This window comes from Phascolarctos cinereus, unplaced genomic scaffold, assembly GCF_003287225.1.
Source record: "Phascolarctos cinereus isolate Bilbo 61053 unplaced genomic scaffold, phaCin_HiC Scaffold_2;HRSCAF=192, whole genome shotgun sequence".
Lineage (NCBI taxonomy): Eukaryota > Metazoa > Chordata > Mammalia > Diprotodontia > Phascolarctidae > Phascolarctos > Phascolarctos cinereus.
Window position 1 is genome coordinate 226,087,124 of NW_027555625.1, and position 27,977 is coordinate 226,115,100.

A 27,977-nucleotide genomic window follows, 5' to 3' on the forward strand; every position below is an offset into this window, starting at 1 on the left:
TGAAACTGAAGCCCAAGGAGATTTAGTGACTTGTCCAAGGTCATAAAAGCAAGTATCTGAGGCTGGATTGGAAGCTAGGATCTCTGATTCTAAAGCCAGTGCTCTTTCTATTCTACCAGGGAAAACCATATGTAGGTATTTATTTATGCATACATACAAACATATATATATGTGTGTGTGCACATATATGTATATACAGAGATTTAAAAATAGATACAAAATAGATGCATGGTAATTTTAGTAGGGACAGTAGGTACTGGCAGCCTGGGGGATCAGGAAAGGATTCATGTGGGTGGTACAACTCAGTCTTGAAGGAAATTAGATTCTAAGATACTTATTGGCTATGTGACCCTGGGCAAGTTATTTAACCTCTCTTTGCCTCCATCTCTTCATCAGAAAATGGGGATAACAATAGCATCTACCTCCAGGAAGGTTGTGAAGATAAAATGAGATAATAATTGTAAAGTGCTTAGCACAGTGGTTGGCACATAGTAAATGCTATATAAATGTTAGCTATTAAGAAGAGGTTGGGAATGGGAGATGCCCAATGCAAAGACACAGTGAGTGGAAATAGAATGCCCATGTGTGAGCATGGACAGTGTCACTGGAGTCCCAGTTATAGTATGCTATGGGACTCTTCCCTGGACCTATGTGAGGGGTGGGGCAGAGTTAGTGAGAAAGGAGAGGTTCAATTTTCTTTGAACTCCAGTCTAGTCAGTCTCTTTGGGCTCTGCTGACATTTTAGGTGAATCTGGCTTCCAGCTTCAAAAAAGAAGATGGAAGATGCTGACCCCACTTCAAGTGGCTGAAGGAAAAGACTCTGGGAAGAAGTTGACGTGACAGACACTGGCTATCTGCATCATGTCCCTGTCCCTAGTTTGCTACACTAGAGACTTCTGGGAACTTCCCCTTGGGTAAGATCTAGGATTCTCTCTTGGTTGAGTTGAGTCACCTTGTTCCCAATGGGAGAGCACCTTCATTCTGTATTGTCTGATATAATCTTCTACATAAACTTCCTCTGATTTCTGTTTTATTATAAAATTGGATAAATGGGTTTCCTTTCTACTTCCTATATTAATTCATTGTGAAACTGGTATTTGGTGGGGAAGGTGTCAAGCCTTGGATATGAAGCTTGGAGTCCTGCTTCCCCCATTAATGAAACAGCAATCAAAAGTTAGCTTGAACCTGAAAACTACATCCTCTAGGCTAACAATATTTAAGGGAGCAGATAGACAGAATTCTAGCCCAGTACTCCCTCCCTTTGAGGAGAGCAGAATGTTCAGACATCTAGCCCCAACCTTCTATTTCCCTTGTGACAGGAAATAGTCTCCCTTGGAGAAGGGTAGAGGGAGAAGAGGCTAGAAATGTTTATTTTTGCCTTCCTTTGGGCCACACAGTGACACCCCCATATACATGTGGGAGACAGCCCTTGTTACTTGATTCAGAGGGCCAGACTGACTGGGTCTGGAAGTGGGTGAAAGGCAGTAATGTATAAAAAGGGTATGTAAGGGTAGGTTGGGGTCAGACTGTAAAAGGCTTTAACTCTAATGAATTAATATTTGACCCTATAAGTAACAGGGAATACTGGAATATATTGAGAAGAGCCATGACATTGTCAGACTTGTGCTCTTGGGCAGCTTTGTGGAGGATAGATCAAATCATTGGAATAGTCTAAGCAAGAGGAGATAAGGACCTGAGCCTAGGGGTGATGGCTATGAATAGAGAGAAGGGTGAGAAGGCTACTAGGGAGAAACTCTAAGATTTTGCAGCCCAGTTTGGCTTCTTCAGCTCAAGTCTGAGGGAGTTTCAGAAAAGTTATTCCAAGGATAGTTAGAGAAGCTGGAAAATGAAGGGTTCAGTCAGTCATTCAAAAAGCATTTAAGTGCGTACTATGTGCCAGGACCTGTGCTAAGTGTTGGGGAGACAAAAAAGGGCAAAAAATAGTTTCTGCCCTCAAGTATCCCACACTAATGGAGGAGACAACATTCGAATAACTGTTTACGAACAAGATATATACAGGATAAATAGGAGATAACCTACAGAGGGAAGGTACTAGTATTAAAATGGACTGGAAAGATTTCTTGTAGAAGACTGGATTTTACCTGGGACTTGAAAGGGGCAGAAATAAGGAAAGGAATTCTGTGCACGGGGACAGCCAGTGAAAATGTAGAGTCAGAATGAAGTGTCTTGTTCATGAGGATGAAGAAAGAGGCTAGTGTCACTTGATGGGGGGAGGGGGAAGATTAAAGTGTAAGACTAGAAAGGTAGGAGGGAACTGGGTTGTGAAGGGTTTTGACGGCCAAACAGAGGATTTAATATTTGATCCTGGAAGGGATAGGAAGCCACTGGAGTTTATTGAATAGAGGGGTGACAAAGGCTTTTGGAAGACCACTTTGACAGGTGTGCGGAGGATGGATTGCACTGAAGGAGAGACTTAGGGAAGGCAGACCGACCCGGAGGCTCTGCCAACAGTCTAGGGGCTAAGGGCCTGCACCACGGGGGCAAATAAAGACCTAAAGAATGGGAATAATGTGGGGTTGGAGGCTGGGGCTGACCAACGGCAGGGGCCGGCTCTGCGGTCCAGGAAGGCTTGGCCTTGGCCTCGGGGAGGGCGCCCAGCAGCCCTTCTCCCTCCAGCTCCAGGCCCCCAGAAAGGAATGGCTGGGGCCGCCCAGGGGCTTCTCGGCCCGGGGGTCAGCGGGGTTTGGGGGCGGGGAGACTGCCGGATGTGTGGCTGGGCAGGAAGCAGGCAGGGCTGGGCCCCGGCCCTTCCCCTTCCCTTTCCCCGTGGCCAGGCCGAACCGGGCCGGGCAGGCCTCGGGCCCCGCGAGGGAGCAGGCCCACGCCCGCAGGAAGCAGCCGCGACGACGGGAAGCGGCTTCGGGGAGGGGTGCGGGCCGATGGGATGGGCGCGGCGGGGCCAGGCCCCGGGAGGCGTCCCCCGCTGGCAGCCACCGCCCCCAGTCCGGTTCGGAGGGGCCTGACCCTGATCGGCTGACTGGCGGGCCCACGAGGGCGCGTGGGAGCTGGGGGAGGGGCGTCGGCAAGAGGACGGCGCGGACCCGGCGCGAGCAGCTCGAGGGAAGGGGGAAAGAACACTCTGTCCGAGGTCTCCAGAGCCCCCTTCGCTGACTCCCACGCCCCTCCCCTAGTCAGAGAGTCCGGGGGAGGAGGGCGACGACAGGAAGGAAGGGGTTAACCTCAGGCAAGCATCCAGCCTGCCCTTCCCCCCTCCCGGGACCGGGATCGTGTTTCCATGACAACCACACCCAGGTTGCTCCCCCCGCCTCCTCCGGGCGTGTTGCGCGCGGCCGCAGTCGAGCCCGCCTCCCCCACCCTCTCTGGGGAGCTTGACTCTTAACTCTTGGCTCGCCACGCGGAGTTGCCTGGGCTGGAAGGCGTCGGTCTAGCTAAGGGGGGGTCGAGTCGCTCTTCACCAGCCCTCGTTGACCTTGGACTCAAGTCCAGGCAGGGGCCCCTCTTTCAGGGTCAGGACTTAGGGAACAAAGGGGACACCTGGTGGACACGGAGGAAAGCACAGTTCAGGCTCAGGAACTCCCCAGGGAAAGAGGGAGGATGATACTGTGGGAGACAGCCCTGTCACTTCGTTCTCTGAACGCCCATTATGCATCTTGTTCTGCCCAGCCACCTGAGTGTGCTAGGGCCTTAGGGATCTGCCAATCAAGCTGGACCTGGGGGGCAAGGCTAGCTCTATCCACTATCTGCTTCCTCTCTTAGGTATTATATTTTAAAAGGAACATAAACTGTAATGTGGTCCGAGGAGGGGCAACCCAGATGGAATGTCTGGGAATCATCATATGAGGAACTTAGAGGCTTGTGAAGCCTGGATGAAATTAAGGGGAAGCCAAATACTTTAGAAGGATTTTAGGGCTGAAAGACTCATCAGAGGTCTTTTCATCCAATTCTCTGCCTTCAAAGAATAGGTGAATCGACTTGCCCAATGGTACTAAACTAGTGAAGGGAAAAGCCAGTATTTCAAGGGTTCTAAGGTCGAGAAGGGAGTAGAGTTGGTCCGTGCCGTACCAAGATCAGAACCAGAACCAATGGTCCACTGTTAGCAGAGAGCAGATTGAGAAAGAACCTAACCAGAGCTGTCCAACCTCGAAGACTGCCTTGTTGGAAGCAGTTCGCTTCCCATCAATAGAATTGTTCGAGCAGTGTCTCTTTAGCACTTTGAAGTCTGCAAAACCCTTTTTTCACAACCCTGTGATGCATGAGTAGTGCATCTATGATCCCAATTTTACAGGTGAAGAAAATGTGGTTCAGGGTAGAAGCCATTTGTCCAGCAAGCCTGGAAGTAGGGCCTTGACCTAAAAGGCTAGGAATCTTTCCGTGCTAAATGGAACTACCACTTGTCAGGGATGCTGTAGAGAGGAGTTGGGCATTGGATGGGAAGCTAGACTGGATGACCTCTAAGCCCTCTTCTTGAAGTGTGACTTTACCAAAGGAGAAATTATGATAACTGGCAGGGGAGGTTTCAAAAGGTTCTCTATACAAAAGAGCAGTTCATGCAAGGTGCCAGATCTATGCATCTGGCTCCCTCCACCTTTTTCTTAGCTTGAGTATCTCTATCCCTATTCCCTACTCAGTCAACAATCCATCCCTGGTTTGATCAAAACAGATTATTATTATTATTATTACATCATATAATGTGTACAGGCAGGTCTATACATACAACCTAGGACTGAATTGCCTTTTTTAGCTGCCATATCAAGATACATATTTGAATCAGACTTGGAAAAAATAAAATCTTTATGATTAGTCTCCAAGTCCATTAGACTCCAAAGAAATTGGTTGAAGTTTAGATTCGGATAAACTGGATAAATCACTTTACTTTGCTGAGCCCATTTCTTCAACTATAAAACAGCACCATAATATCTATCTTTGATGAGGATAAAAATTTGATGTATGCAAAGTAATTTACAAACCTTAGAGAGCTGCATAAGTACCAGCTCTTCTTCATAGTCCAATACCATTTTTCAGATGAGAAACATAAGGCCCAGAGTGGTAGCTAGCCCAAGGTCAAACGGCAAGTTATCGGATTCCCATCCTAGTGGCCTTTTCATTGAATTTGTCAATTGAAACCCCAAGAGTATTTTAATGTGAACTCGTACAAAAATCAGGGCTTCTCTATTCTGAATTTCCTTTATCCCTACCTAATTTTACCTCATCAGTTTCAGCTAAGCATTTTTGACTGCTGAGATCATTTTGAATCTTGATTCAGTCACCTCTCATATTTTTGATCCCTCTTGCCTTTGTGACATCTGCATTTTCGATAAGCACGTTTATGTCTTTAAGTCACTGATAATATAACAGGACAGGCCCAAGGACTGAGTTCTGGCTACTAGAGACCTTTCAAGCTGACACAGAAATTAACACTCTTTGGTTATGGTGGCTCAACCAGCTTTAAATCCCCTTAACTGTACAATCATCCAGCCAGGGTCTTACCACCTAACGCACATGACTGTCCTATTACAGGAATTCATCTTAATGCTCTGCTTTGATTTGGATCTAGGGTCCACCTCAGTATTGAGGCACACAGATCATTTCAGTGACTTCTTTTCCTGTGTAGAATTCAAGAAACTGTGAGGTTCTGGTCCCCACTCCAGCAGTTAACTGGTGAGTTACCTTGGGCAATTCTCTTTTGTATTCCGTCTCAGCCTGGCTCAAACTAGTGAAGTCAACATTCAACTACCCCTTCAATAACAGAAAATCTGGGTTGACTTTTTTTCCTCCAAAAACTGTTGTGGAATTCTCAAACAAAAAAACCCTTCTAACATAAATGTGAGAATGTTGAAACTCTTATCAGGCTAGGCCTGTGTCACATTAGGTCTTGGCTTTGCCTGTGACTCATCTTGTGACCTTTGGCAAGTCCCTTTGTTCCCTAGAGACCCCCCCCCTTTCCTAAAATGACAAAAATGTTTGCTACTGTCCTCAACTACACTAAGAGCTGGAACTGTAAGAGGCAACCAGAAGTCTTAGAAAACACTAGGAGTGAATGCTACATGGATACCAGCTTACTGATTTCAGATACCTGGGTAAAATAAGAGAAACAAATGGGTATTTTTAATTTTAAAGATCACAAGCCTTTAATTTTAACTCCATATCTTTCCTAATGTGCCACCTCTTCCTTGTACAAGACTTTTTTTCCCCCCTCCACCAGCATTTGTTTCCCAAGGCTTGGTTTCCTTCTATTTTAGATTAAGTGTTGGGACTTTATTATAACTTCTGTCCAGTTCTTGGCGAGTTTCAACTTTGTCTTAGGTCCAGGACACTTCCATTTAGGACATTTGGGATCAGGTAGAGGAGATTACATAAGAGGCAGTTTTAGAGACCCTTTATATAGGAAAACTGGAGTTCAAGTCCCATCAACGACAAACAGGGTAAGGGATCCTGGGCAAGCCAATAACATCTCAGTAAGGTACACTGCAGAACAGTCTATGGAGGAAAACCCCAGGACATCCATCCCCCAGGAAAAAAAAAAAAGAAACCACTTGCCTCTAGTAATTGGCTTTCTCTGTTAATAGGAAAGGGGGGGAATTCAAAACTGAAAGCACAACACAAACTCTAAAATTAAAAGTATTATGGTCTTTGCACAATGCAGGGTCACATCAGTTGAGAACTTAAAAGTCCTGGAGGGGAAGTCCTGTGTGTCTGGTAGAATGCAAGCATGCTAATATCATTCTCTGAGAATTTTAGCATTTGACATCCGTCTTGGACTACTCTTAGGACAACTAAATTACTATCCAGATCTCTATGGTTTGGGGATGATAATGGGTGAGAGACTTTGCATAGCAAACTGGATTCTAGTTCTAGAAAAAAAAAATTAGGATTTTTCCTAGATCCACAAGGCCAATTTGAAAATGGAGGGTAAGAAAAGGAATGCTGAAATAGCCAACAGCATTAGCTGTCTAAGAGAGAAAAGTTGTTGAATTCCTAATTCAAGCTCAGCCCTACCATCCACTGAAATCCAATCAACAAGTATTAGGCAGATACTCTGTGCACAATTTAGGTGTTACTTTTCCACTAGGCCTTTCTCCATGAAATTACTTTTGTATATACATAGATGTGGACATATTATCTTCTTAGTAGAATTTAATTCTCTGAGGGGACAATTGTCTAGCACAGTGCCTTGTGCACAGTAGGTGCTGGAGACATATTTGTTGATTTGAGGCCTACCAACTATGAGGCTACACCAATAGTGGTGGCCAGTTTGCTTAGGGAGAGCCAACCTTTTTTTCCTCCAAAATTCAATGGGTATCAATTTTGAAATTTTCTTCTGTAATTATCTCCCATTTCTTGAAAAATCACTATAAATTCACTAAACAAACATGCAAAAATAGGCTAGGGGTAGAGGAGTATTCTATAGGTAGGGTAATACTCAGGAAAGAACCCTGAGCATCCCACAGCCAGGAGGCAGTAGGGGTCAGATTCCACTGGCACGCTTTTCTGTAAGCCTTCACACTCTGAGCCTAAATGCTTTTATTGCATTTAATACCAGAAATGCCATTCAGCTTGTCTCAGGGCTCCAATTAGAAGAGCAGCAGTCTTAGCCATTACAACAGGAGCAATTGTTGATAATTACTTCCAAGGTACACTGCAGGTATAGTATTCTGTTTTGCTTATGTGCCTGATATCCCTAAAGAATGTAAGCTTTTTGAAGGCAGAGGCCATTTTTAAAAAAATTCCCAGTGACTGGCACATAGTAGGTACATTGTAGATGATTGATGTTATATAAAAGCTTGTTGAATTTAATTAAATTCTGAGAAATAGGGTTCCTACCAAAAGGAAACAAAGATGACTTTAAGGGGAAGTCACAGGAAAAAGGGGCGAGGATTGTTGGCCATCAGGGAAAGGGTTACAATACAGGTGTGGAAATAATGGCAAATCTCACCCTCTTTCCTTTTTCCATGCACACTTCTGGTAGAGCTTCAGATTCTATTTTCTAGGTTTTTAGGACTTGTGATTACAATGGCTGGTCCCATTAACGTAGTCTTGACAGCTCTTTGGACTTTGGGGTGCAATAATAGTCTAAACAAGGCAAACCATCTTACCTCTACCAGGTCCAAACCTATAATCATTATGAAGAGCAGTAAGATGGTGACTGAGTGCACCAGGATATATATGGAAGACACAAATATATATAATATACACACAACCTCTGTGGACAGGGTGTCAGAGGGCCTCAGATCATGTCATCCTGACTCTATTACTTAATATCTACTTTATCTCTTAGTTTCCTTCTCTGTAAAATGAAGTGAGAGAGTTGGATTCTTACCTTTTGGGTATCTATTCCAAGGTTTCTGCCAGCCCTAAATCTATGATTCTATGAAGGAGGGGGAGGGGAGGCACCTGTCGCATAGCACAACATAGGTAAAGCATCTTGTCCAGCTAGAAGCCCTTTAATGCCCAGGTATTGCCTACTCCCTGTCTTCTAGAGATGCGACTCTTTTTTGGGGTGGGGGTGGGGCTAGGCAATGAGGTTAAGTGACTTGCCCAGGGTCACACAGCTGATAAGTTTCAAGTGTCTGAGGCCGAATTTGAACTCAGGGCCTCCTGACTCCAGGGCTGATGCTTTATCCACCGTGCCACCTAGCTGCCCCTCGAGATGGGACTCTTAACCTGCAGTCCATAGGGAAGTTTGTGAACTTAAATGGGTTAAAAATATCTATCTTTATCTGCACTAAGCTGGAACTAAAATTTAGTATTTCCTTTAGTTGTGATTTAAAAAAGAAAAACATTATTCTGAGAGGGGTCTGTAGGCTTCATAAAACCGCCAGAGGGGTCCATAATACAAACAAGGTTAAGAACCCCTATTCTAGAGCAACAATATCAGGCCCCCACTGTGCTGGGGTTACATGGAGTAAAAGTGATTAAGAGCAAATTCTGGCATGGGAAGTGTGGGGGAAATTAGGGAAGAGCAAGATAAAGGGGCCTTAGGAAATAACACATTGTTACTTAGTGTATGGTTGCATAAATAGTCATCCAAATGAGCACTGTCTCATCTCTCAATTCCAATAAAGAGAAGGAAATGAGAACTATATTTATCTCACTGGAAAGCTATCTTCAAGGTGTGTGACATGGATGTATGTACTTAGGAATGATGGGTCTGGAAAGAAAGATATGTAACAATACCTTATTTCCTATTTTAAATTCTTGATTTTTTGGATCAGAGGAGTCAAGCACAGCTTAGAGTAAAATTTTCCCAAGGCTCCTTGTTACATCTTCCCATGATGCACATAGACTTAGGTCAAGTTACCAAAATTCAGAACAAGGATTTCTTTTCCTTGGCACACTGAAGGGAAATCTAGACAGGCCCAAGGATAATTTCTTATTTTATTGGTGAAGCCAAATACAACAAAAAGCTGTTGTTTGTTTTTTAACCAAAATAAATAAATCAGATCTGTCACCGTGAAGAATCAAAGTGATGATGAGGGGCAGTCACCAGTGTCTGCCCCCGCCCCTCCACCCTTCAGCTCCCACCTCCTGCCACCTTTTGCTTTGGCACAAGGAAGGATGTATCAGAAAGTCTCAATCTTGTTTTTTTATAAAAAAGTTAAAGGGGAAAGGGAAAAAGGAAAAAAGAGGCATCGTGAAGGAGAGAGGTGGTGAGAAAACAAGCAGAAAGGCCATGCCGAGGCTTATCTACCACATCAGGGGTCAGAGCAGCACATACCTTATGGGCTACTGAGAATAGAAGGGAAAATTTTCTGGCCTGGAGACCAAGACCATCTCCAATAGAAAAGTCATTATTCACATGATGTACATGCCCTGTGGCTCTGTGCTCCAGACTCCACCCCTAAAGCAAAGCTGTACATATATGGGACAGGGGCAGCAATATGAAGAGCTTGGGTGCCAGAAAGGGACACTGTTTTGCCAATTCTGTGACATGGAGAAGAGTCAGTGCAGAAGAAGGGGCAGAAGCAGTAGAGGCTGAAGCTGTCCCTGGTCACTAAAGCTTGAGGGATTGGGGCATGCAGACCACATGCAATAAGCCCAGGAGGGATGTCACACAGGAAAATAGGGGACAACTATACCAGAGGAAAGACACTGATAGGACCACCTGCTCTGGATTCTGGGACTGCCTCAACCTGGACTTATCCTCTGTCTCCTTAAGCCTGGCAGCCAAAGGAGTCCATCTCCTCGCTATGGCTGCCTACCATCCGAGTACCACTTGGAGAAGAACATGGCAAAATCCAGTTCGTGGGAACAGATCATTTCTTTCTTTTTCGTATGATTACTCTGGGTTTAGCCCCAGAAAAAGCTAAGTAATCCTAGTCCTAGTCCTGAAGTAAAGAGACCTTTTCAGCATATAGGGAATCCAAAGTTCCTCCTCTGCATTGTGGGGATAAAATTTTACCAGGTGAGGGAGTGGAAAAATCTGACATCACTACACAAGGGCTTTTTGTCTGGTACAGTTATGGGTTCTTATAACTGTGATGTCAGCAGTATCCCCTTCCCCTTCTGTTACCTCCCCTCTGCTCCTTCTGCAGAAGGTGCTATTCCACTAAGCTATTCACCTTCACAGAAAGCCAAGACAGTCAAAATTGGGGATTGTTGAACATTTGGTGGGGGTGAGTGAGGCAGAATACTTGATAAAGAAATGATAACTTCAATTTCTAAGAGAACAGCTTTTTTTTTTTGGGAGGCGGGGAGAGGGAGAACACAGGAAGGGAAGAATGCACAGGACAATAAGAACAAGCAGAGATTTGGGGCAGAAGCTGGGTGCCACACTTTAGTCGATCAAGTCTGGAGTTAAGAGGAGAGGCGAGTGGCAGACATGGATATACTGACAGACAGAAGGCAGGGTCCATGTAGCTGTGGCCCACGCCTAGAATAAGCCCTTGAAAGAGTCCAGATTGAAAGCAGTCTCCAGGAGACGCTGCAGCTCCGTCAGGTGTGTCTTCTTGTTGCCTGTGGCTGGTGCAGCAGCAGGGTCACGCCCAGCATACCTGAGATGGAAATGAGAGTCAGTGGCAGTGAATTCCATCTTGTTCTTTCAATAGGACCGACAGGTTCATTTCCATCAAAGATAACAATGTTAACAGCAACTGATGTTGGTACAGCTATTATAAAGTTTGCAAAGCTCTTTATGTATATTATTTCATTTGATCTTCAAAACAACCCTATGAGGTAGGTGCTATTATTACTCTCCCATTTTACAGATGTAGAAATTGAGGATGAGAGGTGAAGTGACTTGCCTAGAATCACACAACTAATGAAAGTCTGAGATAGGATTCAAATTCATACCTTCCTGACTCTAAGACTGGTACTTTCTATTATGTCACCTACCTCCCTGCTACCTAGGCTTTTCTCTGATATTCACTCATCAGAACTAAAAAGGGGTAGGAGGATGGCGAGAGTCCCCTTTAGGATATCAGAGAACACTTTGGGCTGGAGTGCCTTCTGGACATGGGCCATATGGAGCTTTTGGAGGGCACCCGCAAAGGATGGAATGCAGCCCAGGCAGGGCAGTAGGAATAATTACCAGACAGGCTTGGCTCGGTCTATGGTTGTACGAAGTCTTGGCTTCACGTAGTCATAGTAACCTTGATTTTTATGCTCTTCCTGGCACCAGGCCAGCTCTGCATTAGGGTACTTCAGCACTTCCTTCTGCAGGAGGTCGAAGGGGAATGGGGAAAGCTGGGAAGAAAACAACACTACAGCTTCAAACACAGCACAGTCTGAGGGAGGAGACAGGGCCAACCCAGCTAGCCTCCTTACTGCTTCCAAACTCTCAAAAGATGAACCTCTAATGGTAAAGGGTGGAGGTTAGTCCCTACAAGGTCTCCACTCTCATGACAGGGCATTCCTAGGCTAAGAGGCAACTTCTAATCTCATTCTGCCTGCCTTTGGTGGCCGTGATTCCATCTAGTTTGTATCTATTAAGTGGCCACCATGTGCAAGACATTCTTTGAGCCATTAGAAATATGAAGACAAAAAAATGAAAGACTGCCCTCAAGAAGCTTCAATTCCATTAGGGAAAACAAATGACACATCTACAGAGAAATACGAAATGTACACATAGTCAATATAATTATGTGTATGTGCTGGTGATGGAGGGTGGAGAGAGAACCAGTTAGGGGAGCCTTTCTAGGTTGTAATTTGATTCAAACATTTATTAGGCACCTGCTATATGTGTGCAAGGCACTGTCCTAGAGGATGATGATACAAAGATTAAAAAAAGTTCTTGTCTTTAATAAGTTTCCACTCTATTGTAGGAAACAATAAATACATAAGAGAGTTAAAAAAAAGAGAGCATTACAACTAGGAAGAGGTAGGGAAGAGAGTGAAATCAGGTAATTCAATTCAACAATAATTTTTTAAGTGCCTTCTATATGTCAGGCACTTAGTTGCTAGAGATACAAAGAAAAAAGACCCTGCTCTCAGGGGACTTACACTGTACTGGAGAGAAAGGTGGATGTATAGGAAGGACCACTTCACAAGAGCAAATAGACATGGGGATCATGTTCTTGTTACTACAGGATATGCCAACATACACAGGTAGTAGTTGATCTCTTCCTCCCACCTGCTCGATCCTGGTGATAGCCACATCTGCCTCCATCTTTCTGGCTTGTCGCTCTCGGGTAAGATCATAGTACACCTTGCCGGTACAAAAGAGAAGTCTCTTGGTTTTTTCTGGGTTCTGGGATGCAGGGCCACTGTCTGGGATAACACGTAGGAAGTTGCTTCCTGGAACAGAGCCCATATTGGACAGTGTTATCTCTGGAAATTCAGCCAGCAAGAGCTTCGAATCATCAACCAAGAAGCACTGATACCCTCCAATCCTATTAATTACTAATTAGAAAATTCCCCCAGGAAATGCCACACATGAATGAGGTCAGACCCACAGCCTATCTACGTTGCTATTCTGTCTCTGAGGGGCAGCAAGGGAAACACTAAGGGAGGATAGTTGGTATATGTGAAACATCCCAACAAGGACTCTATCATCCAAGAGTTAACTAAATACCTTCCTTGGAGGCTTATTTCCAGTCTTTCAGGGTAATGGATTATATGAGTTCTAATACCAATTAAGTAATGTTTCCTTTTATTTTTCATAAAAAAAGTGTCCTTTTCAAATTTTAAGAGGTCCTACCTAGTTTTAATATCCTGGGCTTGGATGAACACATCCATATTGAGCTTGGTCTATATCCACTGTGATTTTATGCGCATAATTTTTAGTATAACCACAGCAAAAAAGCAAGCTCTTAGGTCCAAGTTGGTGTCTATCATCCCAATATAGCCTCTGCATAAGGGACAAACATTTAAGACAGTGGTGTCAAACTCAAATAGAAATGAGGCCCACTAGTCTGTACATAAGGATCCCTGAAGGCTGCATATTGACTTAATTTTAAAATGTAATGCTATTTGTGTTTAATGTATTTTTATTTATTTTGTTAAACATTTCTCAGTGACATTTTAATCTGTTTTAGGCCACACTGGGCCAGGGCTGTGATCTAAGAAATCAACCAAAACAAATGCAACTTGCATAAGATTTGTATGATATAGAGAAGACTTGATGAAAGGGCAAAGAATTCTTCCTGACACAGAAAAGCTTGAGGGGAATCCCTTGGTAGTGGGGCAGGCCCTCATAGGTGGCTATGTACCCATTAGGAGGGAGAAGTGCGTGGAAAGTGGAAGAATGGGGATTCCCACCCACTTGTAAGTACAGCTAAGATATTTTACAGCGCAGGTTCTGCATGTCAACATTCTAGCAGGAGAAAGGTTCTATGGATCCTCATGCTGATTCTCACAATTGGAAATCTCTACACTGGAGATGTGCATAGAGGGTTGTTCATTTCCTCACAATCATCAATCTCCCCAATTCAAAAGGGACAACTGTCTATGGGTAAGTTGCCTTAGTCAAAAAGACTCACAATGCCAACAGCCCCTCAAGACATGGGACCTGTTTTTTGTTTTCTCCTATTCTGACAACTGTATTCCACATTCTCCATTCACGAACAAGGGGGAAAGATGCCAGTGGATTCACAAAAAAACTGAGACTGGGACATCAGGACTCAGGGTCCACAAGAAATTGCAGGCCCTTACCAAATTCCAGAGTTTCTGAAACGCTTCAGAGGCTTCAGAAACTGAGGAACAAACAGGACTATTACTCAAATGTATTTAAGACACTTGGACTGATTATGCCTACCTCACCATTGGTATTACTCTATTTCCTGAGGTTAACTGTTTATATTTTTCTCTTCTTAACCCAAATAGCCATCTTCCTTCCCTCAATACTCTATCTCCATGCTGGAAAGGACCTTGGAGATCATCTAGTCTTATCTACTCATTTTATAGATAAGGAAACTAAAGTTCAGAGAGTGTGTCAAGGTCACACAGCTAGCTGGCAGAAGACTCCTGACCCACAGTCCACTGTCCTTTTTACCACATCAGACAATCTTTGCTGATGTCCAATTTTCAGAGCCTGGACTACAGACAGCCCAAACTCCTGGGTTGGTTTCTTGTAGTTGTTTTAATCTGGAGCCCATAAATACCTCTGAGGGAGTCACAGAATCTCTGAATTGTAAGGAAGCTCACAGGTTACCTAATCCAACCCACAAGTAAACAAAAATCCCCTTTACAACATACCTGTTATGTGCTCATCCAGCCTTCCCTTGAAGACCCCTAGTGAGGGGTGAAGACCTCTAGTGAGAAGGAACCTACTACCTCTCAAAGTAGTCCATTCCCATTTCACTTCTGGACAGTTCTAGGAAGCTTTCTTTATACCAAGCCTGTGTTTCTGCAGCCTTCACCAGTGCTCCTAGTTCTGCCCTCAGGGAATAGGCAACTGGACCAACAGTCCTCTGGGACTGATGGTCCTTCCAACACTACATGGCAGCTATCACCCCCCAAGTCTTCTCCAAGCTCAAAGCTTCTAGTTCCTCTAACTACTCTAGAATTCCATGAGGAAAGAAGTTAAGCTCACTCTCCTAGAGTTTGAAGACTCTAGTCTCTTCCCTTTTTGAAAATGAACACCTGCTCTTCTTCAGTCCTATGACATGTTTTCTATTCTTTCCATGATTTTTCAGAGATCAAGGACAGTGGCTTTTGTCTCATTCTTTAAGTAATATGGTACATATTTCACCTGAGTCTGTCACCTTGAATTCAGCAAAGGTAACTCATTTCTCTCTTAAAATTACCTCACTTATCTTTGGAAATAACCCTCTAGCCTACTGAGAAGTGACAAGCCACCACACCCTGGCCCTGGAAACCAAACAAATGACCAGTTAACAAACAGGAAGCAAGGGCAGGTGTTCTCTCCTGGCTTAGTCACCAAGGAAGTACCTGGGCCCGCAGAGTCAGGGAGCCTGCCTTATGCACAAGTGGAAGCTTACCCTCCCTGGAGGTAGGAGAAAGAAAGAGGAATCAACTCTTCTAAGAGAGTGCCAGCGAACCTCTTTCCCTAACTTTCTTACCTGGCAGCATGTCATCAAAGTTGGACCTGGCTTCAGGGTGACGCAGCAGTGACTTTGGAGTGAAGACGATCAACTGAAATACAGTGGGAAAAGACTCACAACAGGCTAGATTCAGTGCTGCAGGTGGGAGCTTGGTAAAGTAATGAGGCTGTTGTTTTTTATTGACAGGATCCTGTACATTGCAAATCACCCTAAGTCTTTGCAACAGGTTCTCCACGGAGAAAGAGGAGGCAGAAAAGGGAAGAAAGGAAAATGCAGTTCTGCCTCCCCTTTCTATCTCCCACACTACCTTAGGTCTCTAGGCACTGACTGAGGGAGAGGTAGATCCCAAGCTAGGCAAAGCACATCTTTGTTTCCCTTAGCTGGCCTAATAAATCCATACTGATTGGAGAAGAGGAGCCGTCTGCTTCTCCCACATCACAGTTATATAAGCAGCCACGTCTGGCTCACTCTTCCAAATGCCAGTTTACCAATGGCACCATTCTGCTCCTCAAACAAGACCCTCCTCAAATCAAGCTAGCAGGGACTTGGTTGCTGGCACCCAGATATAACCAGTGACAAAATGCCCTATGGGAAAGTGGACCACTCAACAGCACCCCCATTTATCAAGGTTGGGAGAACAGAATCCCTTTGGATGATTCTTTTATTTTATTGGTGGGAAATTTGGCTGAAGGAAAAAGAGCCTGGTATAAACAAGCTGTAGAGGCTCATTCCTCATTTCTATATCTTCTCTCTACCCAAACAATTCAAATGAAGACCTTGTAGCACCCATGTAGGTGGAAAGCTGATGCCCTGAACTGTGGTGAGAGCTGAGGCAGTCCTGAATTCTCCAAGGCTATACCATTAAAGAAGAGCAAGCTCTGGCAGGTCTTACCAAACTAGAAGGCTTTGAGTATGGCCCTGGTGACTCGTATGTATGTCATCAGAGGACCATCCTAGCCAAATTCAGAGATGCTTAACATCCTGAGGTTGGTCACCAGGTGATGGGGATTTTTTTGGACCATGAATGAAACCGTTTACTAAGGCATGGACAGATTTCAATATGTATCAGTGGAAGGAACACTCACAGTGATGAAATCACAAATACTCCTGGGGAAGACTGTCTTAGAACCCAAGAATTTGTAGAACAGGTGGAAAGAAAACTAGGGGCTCAGACCCCACCTTTGCCCAGTTTCCTATAAGGGATGCTTTTACTCTGAGATAGTCCATGAGGTCAGCACCACCCACCCTGAACTTTTTCTTTTGGGATACAACAGGGTAATCAATTTGGGTCTGTCCCTTGGATCAGAGCCTTCTTCTGGGCACAGTAGGCTCTGTAACTGACCGGCTTCCGGAAGGGCAGCAGGATCTGTCGTCGTAGGACATGGAAGAAGTTAGCAGGAGTGGAACAATTAACAACAATCCAGTTGCAGTCATAGAGTTGACGCACATCAAAGTCATCAAGTTTCTGCAGTAGAGAGAGCACAGTGAACCGTCAGGGTCCAATGAGTCATTAAATCACCCCTTTTGTAGACCCACTGTATTCAAGCAGTGGTCTGGGTCCTTACAAAAGAGGACAGCAATAATGTTCTCACTACTGAGCTGAAGTCTATCCAGGATGGAAGGCATTTAAACACAGCTGAAAACAGCATCATGGGATGTTCAAGGGCTTTCATCGATAATGCTAAACAATTCTGTCATCTTACAGTCAGAAACGCCATCATGGGTGAGGGCCTTGCATTAGCCAGTCCAGATGCTTCTCTAGACTCAAGTTTTAGGTCCAGTCATTAGATTACCTTGGGCTTCCAATTTCTGAGTCCCATTCTGGAATTCTGCTTTGAGCCCAAGTGCACTTCACTGACCTGTTCTGACTGAGGATCAGAGCGCCCTGACCCCTTGCCCTTTAAAAAAGGGCCATCAATGTCTTTTTATTTCTTTAGTACTTAACATTGTGCAATTTTGCTCTTGGTCATAATACTGTTTAGAGTTGCTCTTTGTTTGTTTTACATTTATACAACTTGTCTCAAAACAGATTATAAACTCTCTGAGGACAGGAGCATTCTTCTTTCTGTGATGAAACAGGGTACACAGTATGGACTTAGAATACTAACTACTTATTAACACAGTTTATTGTTGTTCAGTTGTTTCTTCAGTTATGTACAACTCTTCTTGACCCCATTTGGAGTTTTCTTGGCAAAGATACTGGAGTGATTTGCCATTTCCTTGTCTAGCTCCTTTTACAGATAAGGAAACTGAGGCAAACAGGGTTAAGTGACTTGCCCAAGGTCATACAGCTAGCAAGTGTCTGAGCCTGGATTTGAACCCAGTCAGGTTTTCCTGATTCCAGGCCTGGCACTATCCACTGCACCACCTAGCTGTTCCTATTAACCGAGTTAGTGCTTAGTAAATAACTCTTGATTTGCTTCCTTTTCAGGATAAAGTGTCTTGAAGCTCTTGGATACAGTTGTAACATACTCAGGCTATTCATTCAAGAACAGTCCCTAAACCTTTCCTCTAACAGGCATGGTGGAAAGAACACTAGATTTAGTCACAGTAACTGGGTTAAAAATGCAACTCTGACACCTCTTATTTATGTGACCTTGGACAAATCATGGAACCTCTTCAGGTTACAGTGTCCTCCTCTGCAAAATGAGAGGGTTGGATTAGATGACATCCAAGGTCTCTTCCAGTTAAAATATCTCTGGTCCTCAGTTCCTTTAGTATCCTTCTAAAATAAGTTCTTAAAAAGGATAATTGGAGGGAATTGCCATAGAGTGGTAAATATAATCAACAGCTTTCAAATTCAAGTCCCTCTGTCTTTGGCAAGGGTAGGAAGCTACAGGAAGCAGCCCCAGCACTTCTATTTCCTTCCTACTCTGCTGAGGTCTCTCATTTAGGGGAAAACCAGCAGGCAAAGTGGCCACACCTATCTACCCACTCACACTAATTAGGATAATGAGGCAGTCCTGTCAGCCAGCCTCATTTCTAAATGAAAGGAGGGCACAGAAAACAGAATGTCTGCTGCTGTCAATATCAAGGACCACACAAGTAATTACTCAGATGGAAGCTGCCAAAAACAGGCAGATGACCAGAGGAGTCCAAGTGGGAATTTAAGAAGGGTCAGAGGTTTGGGGAGGAATTTTCTTCCCTCAGCTACCCTCCCCTGGACAGCATGGACTGCCTGCACCAGATTGAGTTACCCACTCAGAGAGTCGCAACCAGGCCAGAGGCAACTTAACTTACAGGGAAGACATCTGGGTCATCATTGCACATCTGCAGAAACCTCTCTGGTCTAGCCGACGAATGCTCTGGACCCTGGAACCAAGCAAGAAATCAGTCTGAGGCCACCCCTCTGCCGAAAATCCCACTCTGTTAACAGATGCTTGTCTATACCATCACTATTAACTTGCTTGTCTTGGGTTTGACAAACGCCAAATTCTGTGTTTTGAGCACTGCTGAATTTAATTCTCCCTTCTCTGACCTCCTGACCCCTTCATCCCCTTTCATTTCCACAAACAGGGCACACAGCATTAAGCATTCTTATCTGAGACTGCTGAACCTGGGGCTCTTTTGACTCTTTTCCCCTTAATGAAGGCCTATACTATAGAGCCTCAGGGTCATTCAACCAGGCTTTCATCTTTTCCAAAACCAGAGATTAAAGATAGTGAGCAGTAGTACAGGTTGAGACAGTACTGGGTGCTCCTAGCACTTGGGGCAGACTGGGGCTTGGAAAGTTAGGGGTAGGAATGAGAGTGCTGAGAGGTCTGAATGTCAGATTAGGTGCTGTCAAGGGAGATGTACTTTCCACAGTGACTCAAAACTAGAAAGTGATGATACAAGTATATACGCATGTCATGACATGAACACATGACAAAGCCAGTTTCCTGTTTTGGTTCAGGAAAGGGGAGTGTGGAGAGGAAGAGGGGAGATCAGGTTTAGGGCAAGGCAGAGAAATGGGGTCTTGGGAGCTACAACTAGAGCAGCTTCCTCTCCCATTCCCCGTTTATACCTCCACAGAATGAACCGGGGAAAAGAGAATGGGAAAGTCGCAGGCACATCTTTTTTGTCATGACCATTATAGGAGACAAGAACTGGCTGGTGTCTCTAGGAATCTTTGGGGGTAGGTAGAGGGATCAGGAGCCAAACCTGAAGGTCATGTGTAAGAGCTAAGGTCCAGAGAGTAGACTCTTTCCTAAGCCATGGGCTTAGGCAGGAGTGGATACCACCAGTGGAGAGAGAAATGCTCACCATTCCTTCCATGCCATGGGGTAGGAGCAGGACAATGCCATTCTGTCGAACCCACTTGGCCTGTCCTGGGCAGATGAATTGGTCAATGATGCACTGAGCAGTGTTGTGGAAGTCACCAAACTGAGCCTCCCAAAGGACAAGGGCATTAGGACTTGCCATAGCAAAGCCCAGCTCAAAGCCTGTGTAGTATAAAGGAGGGATGAAGACAGGGAGGACAGATCATTACCCATGACGTGAAGAAGAACAAAGACGTGTGCTCGAGGACATGCTCCTTCAACACAGACATGATGGGTTATGACTCTCCAGAGGCAAGGGCTCAAGGGCACTCACCTAGGACTCCATATTCAGACAGAGAGCTGTTGCAGACTGTATACGGAGCCTGGTTAGGCCAGAGGTGGTTCATGGGAATGCAGATTTTCTTGTCTACATTCTGGTCATGTAGCACATGATGACGATGGCTGGAAGAGAAGAATGGTTATTAATTCCACTTCATCCCCTTCCCCCTCAAATGACCCTGCACTATGGCTAAACAAGCTCCTGAGTGAGAAGCCATGACAGAGGAAGAGAGCTCCCAAGCATCCGTACAAACACAGTGAAGCACTGTTCTTAATAAAAGCTGACCAAAAAAATCAGTGCAACTGCTCTTTTCTCTCTCCTTTTTTTTTCCCAGAGGCAGTCAAGGTCAAGTGACTTGCCCAGGGTCACACGGTAAGTGTCTAAAGCTGGATTTGAACTCAGGTCCTCCTGACACCAGGGCTAGTGCCCCTTTGACCCCTCTTTTTAAACCAAGGACCCCATGATTGAGTGGACAGTAATGATACGCTTGTGAGAAAGGGCTCAGGCTATCTCCAATTCCCATCCTCATTGAGGTGGTAACCACTAGGTTTTACCTGAAGGTTCCCCTTTCAACATCCTGGCCGCTGAGCCGAATGTGGATCCCGTCTTTCAGGAGTGAGCCGAAGGCCATGTACTCAGCAAGGGCCCAGTCCACTGTTCGGTTCTTTACCATTTCTCCACGGGTTTTTAGAATCCGCCTCAAGCCTACAGAGACACTCAAGCTTGAAATCCCATCCCAGGCTTGACCAGTAGTTTCTGTACAGACAGGCTTTCAATTGCGCATTTTAAGGAGTAGGGAACAGATGCCTCTCTCTACTCTTGGCTTGGAAAATGATGAGACTGCTTCATTAGAGAATGGGGCTTAAAGTTGTAGTGATTTGACTTTTTCTCAATACTTACATATGTTATATGTCTACTAGGACAGCTAGGACTTCATCCAGAGTTTTTCTTTCTTTCTTTTTTTTTAAACCTATTCATTATTCAGAACTACAAATCTCAGATCAGAAACTTTCTCTGCATTTTACCCAATGAGGAATGAGCCTCCTACTGATTAAGAAAATGACCACAGGCCACAAGTAGAAGCTGTCACAGAACTCAGGCATCCTACAACTTAATATTTTTTTTGCATTTGAAAACATTTTTAATATCCATTAAAAAAATTTGGGGCTCCAAATTCTCCCCTCCCTTCTTTCCCCCACCTCTTGAGAAGGCAAGCAATATGACATTGATTATACATGTGAAGCCATGCAAAACATATCTCCATATAAGCTATGTAGCAAAAGAAAACATAAAAAACACTGAGAAAAATAAAGAAAGTTAAAAAAGTATGCTTCATTCTGCACTTGAAGTTGATTAGTTCTTTCTCTGGAGGTGGATGGCATGTTTCACCACGGTTCCTTTGGAACTGGATCATTTCTTGTCCTACAATTCTACAGATCAGTAAAGGTATTAGTTACCCCCATGAATGGTGAAATTCTCCACAGGAACAGAGCTGGCTACATTTCCTATGTGTGCTAGAACCTCTTCAGTTAGACCAGTTGAAGGGCAAGACATACTCCTGGGCTGTCCATCCAGAGTAAAAAAACCTGGAAGAGAAAAGATAAGCCAGAAATGAATTATCACCGTGCCTGCTCTTACAAGCCCTATGATGGAACACTGAAGGACAAAGATTATTCTGTTCTTCCCTGAACTGAATGAGGAAATGTGGGACTTGATGAAAGGAGATTCAGAGTAAAAGGATTCAGGACTCAGATTCATCTGAACTCTTTCAAATTTGGGGGTGGCAACTTCTGTTGCCTTCTCCCCTGTATTAGTTACCTATGTACATGTTTTATCTCTATTAGAATATAAGCTCCTGGGAGGCAGAAACTAGAAACTATTTGTCACAGGAACATGAATCTAGAACTGAAAAGGACCTCAAATGCCATTAAGTCCAATCCTCTTGTTTTAGTGATGAGGAAACTAAGACCCAGGGAGAATGTGTGACTTGCTCAGGGTCACACAGATAGCTAAGCATCACAGGCAGGCTTTGAATCCAGGTTCTGATTCCAGAGGCAGGGTTTGAACTAAGCTCCTCTGCATCAAGAGTCAAGTGTTCTTTCCTCTGTATTGGTGACTCTGTAGGGCTATGAGTTATACAATACCACAGCCTCCAAAGTATGAAGGTTGAGGGTCACCTAATGGGCAATGGAGAGGCACAGTGAGCACAAGTAGGTTGCAACATATCACCAATGAAGAGCAGCATAGGAGAAGTAGAATAAAGGATGTATGACCAGAAAGACGAGCCAGAGAGGGAAAGCTAGACATAATTGATAGACAGACACCCTATGGAATATTTATGGGAAAACAGAAAAAATTCACAAAGGAGAAGAAAAAAACGGATATTTATGGTCTGCACTGCTGGAGGGAATACACTCATGGATAAGGTCACAGATCTCTTGAAGTATAATTTCTACTCTACCTTTAATTGTATGTTCATTATGATGTGATTAATCTTTGGAAAGGGGCCATATTGTCCTGATAAAAAAAAGTGTACTTTCTGAGATTCCCATCAGAAGTTTCTCAATCCAGTTTTTCTAACAGGCAGTTGAAATTTTGAATTTTCTTCTTGTTTATCTATTATATTTGTTGAGTTCTGAAACTGGAATGTTGAAATTTTCTATAATTGTTCCCTTCTTCACCATGCTTTTTACTTTTCAGTTAGCTTTTCCTTAAAGTACTTAGTTGTGATTACCATTTAATGCATATATATATTTAATTTTTATGTGTTTAATTATTATCTATGGTACCTTTAAGCATAATGTAGTTTCCCTGTCTGTCTGTCTGTCTCTCTTTTTTTGTTAGGCAATAGGGTTAAGTGACTTGCTCAGGGTCACACAGCTAGTAAGTGTCAAGTGTCTGAGGTCGGATTTGAACTCAGGTCCTCCTGACTCCAGGGCTAGTGCTCTATCCACTGCCCCCCATTTTTCTCTCTTGACAGTAACTATTTTTTTACTATTGAATTGTCCAAAACTATGATTGCAATTACTACTTATGCAGCAAATTTTAGGTTCTATTCTCTAATTCATTCTGCAATTCTTGTTTTAGGTTTAAATTCAGACAAAGCTGGAAGTTTTCCCTCTTTGTATACCCTTCTTTACTGTATTACTATTAAAAAAAATCAGTATAAGATGCCGCATAGCTTGCTTTGTTTGAACCAATCTAATCTTAAGTCTCCACTCTCACAGAGCGATGCCCTCCCCTGTCCCTTCTCAGCCCAGCCCAGATCTCTAGATACAACTTTTATTGGTACAATCCTTTTTTCACACTATCTTTGCTCAGCCCAGAGAAAAGTGTGGTTCAGGAGTCTTCCTGCTCCCCGTCCTCATTTTCTGTTTGAATGGCTTCCATCTCCCACCTGATTCTAAGAAATACTAATTCATTCTCTCCTTGTCCTTCCACTGGAGTCTTAGGACAACAAAAGCTTTAACAAGTGACCTATTACTACTCACCAGGCCAGGGCGAGTCAAGCCAGTGCTTGATGTGTAAGATCTTCTCATCTTTAGATCTGGCAAAAGCCTCCTCGCAGATCTTATCATACTTGGAAATCTCCTCCTAGAAAGTAGTGACACAGCACATCAGGTACAAGGCCAAACACAGTGAGGGCATCACACTCCAGAGGCTGCTCTCTCATGTTTCAAGGGAGGACAACTTCCACTCATGTTCCAAAACTTCTTACCAAGCCAAGAAATTCAATCTGTGCTAGCTCCCAGGCATCCTGGAGTCAAGGTAACAACAGGCCTTCTTTGGCCCTCAACTCAACCCCACTAGAAGACTACTAGGATTTAGAATTTGTTTTCTATTACCTGGCTACCCACGCTACTGAATAGGAAATTTCAGTATCCCTCAAAGGTTCAGTTCCGACCTCTCAGCAATCTGTGTTACACACACACACTTACCCACCCACCAAAAACATATTTCATATATATATATTTCCTTGTTGTTCAGTTGTTTTTAATTGAGCCTGACTCTTCGTGATCCCATTTGGGGTTTTCTTGGCAAAGATACTGGAGTGATTTGCCATTTCCTTGTCTAGCTCCTTTTACAGATGGGGAAACTAAGGCAAACAAGGTTAAGTGACTTGCCCAAGGGTCACACAGCTAGTAAGTGTCTGAGGCTGGGTTTGAACTCAGGAAGAGCTCCTGACTCCAGGCCTGGTGCTCTGTGCACTATGGCACCATCTAGCCGCCCATATATTTTCTTACAAAGTTCTTAAGTCCCAAGTGATTTTTTTAAAAAATCATGTCCCATATATTGAGGACCCCAAAGCTATACCTGCAGTCCTGATCTGACATTCTCTGGCCCTATGTTTTTTGTTCTTTATCCACACATTCTGCTAGTATTTAAAAACTGAATTCACTGTCTTCCTCCAAACACTACCCACTGTCCATCCTTCCTTCCTTCTTCAAAGCTGTTAATGGCATCATTACTCTCCTTATCCCTCAGTTTCCCAGTCTTGGAGTGACTGTCCTCTTTGTTTTTTCTTTTATTCAGTCTCCTGAGATGCTCTATTTGCTATTTAAAGCCTGTCATTATCTATCTTTCCAGACTTCTTTCACGATTCTTTTTAAAAAAAACTTAATATTTTGTTTTTTCCCCAATTACATGTAAAAACAATTTTAATATTCTTTCCCCCCAATTTTGAGTTCTAAATCCTCTCCCTTCTCCCCTCATTGAGAAGGCAAGCAATTTGACATAGGTTATGCATGTGTAGTCACGCAAAATGCATTTTCCTTTAAGTTATTCTGCGAAAGAAAATACAGACAAAAAACCCCAAGAAAAATAAAGAAAGTAAAGAAAAAGTATCTCTGATCTGCATTCAGGCTCTATCAGTTCTTTCTTTGGAGAAGATAGCACCTATTTCACATGATTCTTCACCTCACACTTGACATTTCCAGCCAAATCATCTTACTTGCAGTTTTCCATACATAATATTCCATGCCTCTGCAAAGCGTGACCACTGTGTTTGGAATGTTCTGTCTTTTCAACCCTATTTCTTGAAATCCTAGCCTCCTTCAAGGTTTATTAGCTCAAATGCCTAAGAAATCTTTTGGGATTCCCCCAGTCTTTAGTCTCCTCCTACTCTGAAGTTATTATTACTTTTTTCCCACTGACTTACATGTGTATATGTTGTTTCTCCCATGTAGAATGTAAGTTCCAAGAGGGCCAGGGTTTGTTTCATTTTTATATCTCTAGCACCTGCCATGTAATGCTTGGAATATAGCAGGTATTTTAAAAGTATTTGTTAAATTGAATACTAATAGAGTTGCTTCTCCTTGCTCTACAACATCCCTTTCTCTCCCTCCCACAGCCTTTTCCCTAATCCAGGGCCCAACAGCAATTTACCTCAGATAATGTAACAAAGTGGCCTCTTGATTTCTAGCCTCTCTCCATCTGCAACCATCCCAAATATTATAACAGATCCCACTGTCCTCAAGCACTATTTACTGCCTGCCCCTGCCCAGAAGTTTTTAGCAACTCCCATTTTCTTCTGGAATGACAGTAAAACTCCAAATAATGGGCCTCCTACTGAAGGGAACCCTTATCTAATTGCTCGTGACTCTTTTTTCTTTGCACATGCAACGGTTCCCTTACCTTATCTCCAAACCACATCCCTCCCCCTCTTTCAAAACAATACTTGTCTCACTTCTTTTGTGAAATGATATCTTTCCTTTGAACTCTTACACTGTTTCTTTTTATGTATCTGTTCAATTCAACATTCATTCATAAGTGCCTACTATGTGCCAGGCATCATACTAGGGCAGTGGGAACACAAAGACAAAAAACTGAATTGTTCCTATGCTCAAGGAGCTTACATTCATCTGGGGGCAAATAACATGTGAATAAAAATAAACAGAAGGGATTTTTTTTGGGGGGAGGGGGGATGGGAAGGGAAGGTACAGTACGGAGAAAGGGTCCACTAACAACTAGGAGAAATCTGGAAAGGCCTCTTGTAGGAAGAAGCACTTAAGTTAGGCCTTGAGGAGAGCTAGGGTTTCCAGAGGAAGAGGTCAAGCCAAGAACATTCCTGGCATAGGGGGAAGCCTGTGAAAAGGAATAGGGATGGGAATGTCATGTATGTGGAGTATCAAGTAGGCCAACTGGTCAAAGCCTAGGGTGCTGGAGGCTAGCAAGGTGTTATCAGGCCTTAAAGTCACACTGTGGTTAGATGGTCAAGGGCTATAAAATTCCAAACAGACAGAAAGGTTTACATTTTATCCTCCAGGCAAAAGGGAATCATGGAAAGCTTCTTAAGCAAAGGAGTGACAGTTTAGAATTACATTTTGGCTTGTTTTAAAGGAATTTTGTGTACATTTTCTATCTCCCAACTAGAAGGTAAACTCCTTGAGGACACAGACTGTCTTTAAAAAAAAAATCTCTCTCTTAACACTTACCATAATGCCTAGGTGCCTGATAAGTGGTTGCTGAATGAAGAGATGTCCCATACTAGCATAAGCAATTCAATAAACCACACTGGTAATCCTAGCACTTCAGACACAAGTACAAAGAACTGATACATGCCTCAGCTAAATCTGTCTCCTCTACTGTTATTTCATTTGTGTTTGAGCAGGATCCCCCCACTGATTCGTTCTTCAAGACAAGTACCGTGGCTGCAACCTCCTTTTTTTTGTCCCGTCCAGAATTTAGGCACTTGATAAATGTAGCTGGCTGACTAACTCTGACAGAGTTTGATGGGGTAAATGGGATAGCCGAAGTGACTGCACCTCATATTCAGGCTGATTGACCACTCCCTGTGACACCAGGGTCTCGGCATATTTCTGCAACACAGGTTTCTGTTTTCTGATCTGCTTGTACATGAGGGGCTGAGTGAACATAGGTTCATCCATTTCATTGTGACCATTGCGTCGGTAACATACCTATATAGCAAAGGAAAGAAGTATTAGAAAACTAAATTCTCTAGTTCTGTGTGGGAAATAGTAAAGTCTCAGCAAAAAACACATTGGGCTGGAACTCAGGAGATCCTAGTTTTAGTCCCAATATTACAAAGTAACCTTTCATGTATCATTCAACTTTCTGGTTCATTCCTCTCAATCAGGATGTCTCTGCCTTCTTAATTCTTAGGGATGCTTTGTGAGCTTAAAAAAAAAAGGAAATGCTTTAAAAACATAAGCGTCTTCTTAAAGAGAACAAAAAGAAGAGACAAAAAAACAAGTCAACATTGGAGGGGTTGTAGAAAGATAGGTATACTAATACATTGTTGGTGGAGCTGTGAAATGATATAACCATTATGGAAAGCAACTTGGAATTATGCAAATAAAGTGACTACAATGTCCATGCCCTTTGAACTAGAAACTCCGTTGCTGGGCTTATACAAATTACTAAGAAAAAAGTCCCCATATGCAGTATTCCAAAATATTTATAGCAGCACTTTTTATGTAGCTAAGAATTGGAAACAAAGTAGATGCTATCAACTAGGGAATGGTTAAACAAATTATGATACAAGAATGTAATGGAATATTACTGTACTGTAAGAAATGATGTGTGTGATGAATATAGAGAAGCATGGAGAGATCTATATGAAGTGATGCAGACTGAAGTAAACAGAGGGAAGAAAACAACATAAACAGTAACTACACCAATGTAAATGGAAAGATACCAAAAATCAAAAGTAAATGTAATACAATTATAGAGATCAAGTGAGACTCTAATGAAGACATATGGGAAGGCACCTCCAACACACCCCTTCATGGAGATGGGAGGTCTACAAGTGTTACACATTGCACCTGTTTTTGGACTTGATTTTTTTTCCTCTCTAAAATACCCTTTCTCATATGGGACAGCTTTCAGGGAAGGGGAAAAGAAGGGACACGTGGGATACCATGGTGATGTAAGAAACAGAAAATATCAGTAAAAACTTATTTTAAAAAAGAGAAGGTAACATGCTTAGTAAGAAATAAGTTAATTGAGAGAAAA

The 27,977-nt window shown here is 43.4% G+C and overlaps 1 protein-coding gene across 5 annotated transcripts in view; it reads right to left on the reverse strand.

The window, feature by feature from the left end:
• Window positions 1-9,339: 9,339 nt before the first annotated feature.
• The window catches only part of OGDH (oxoglutarate dehydrogenase), a 95,853-nt gene continuing 77,215 nt past the window's right edge, over window positions 9,340-27,977 (reverse strand). For all 5 annotated transcript variants that reach the window (XM_020984048.2, XM_020984051.2, XM_020984050.2 and 2 more), the window contains 12 exons: window positions 26,768-26,920; window positions 23,495-23,597; window positions 21,461-21,589; window positions 20,558-20,708; window positions 19,998-20,125; window positions 19,668-19,846; window positions 18,663-18,734; window positions 16,765-16,887; window positions 15,441-15,513; window positions 12,551-12,714; window positions 11,510-11,664; window positions 9,340-10,973 (listed from right to left, as the gene is read on the reverse strand). In XM_020984048.2, coding sequence (XP_020839707.1) covers window positions 10,853-10,973; window positions 11,510-11,664; window positions 12,551-12,714; window positions 15,441-15,513; window positions 16,765-16,887; window positions 18,663-18,734; window positions 19,668-19,846; window positions 19,998-20,125; window positions 20,558-20,708; window positions 21,461-21,589; window positions 23,495-23,597; window positions 26,768-26,920 — 1,551 coding nt within the window. In that variant the 3' untranslated portion in view covers window positions 9,340-10,852. The remainder of the gene's footprint in view (window positions 10,974-11,509; window positions 11,665-12,550; window positions 12,715-15,440; window positions 15,514-16,764; window positions 16,888-18,662; window positions 18,735-19,667; window positions 19,847-19,997; window positions 20,126-20,557; window positions 20,709-21,460; window positions 21,590-23,494; window positions 23,598-26,767; window positions 26,921-27,977) is intronic.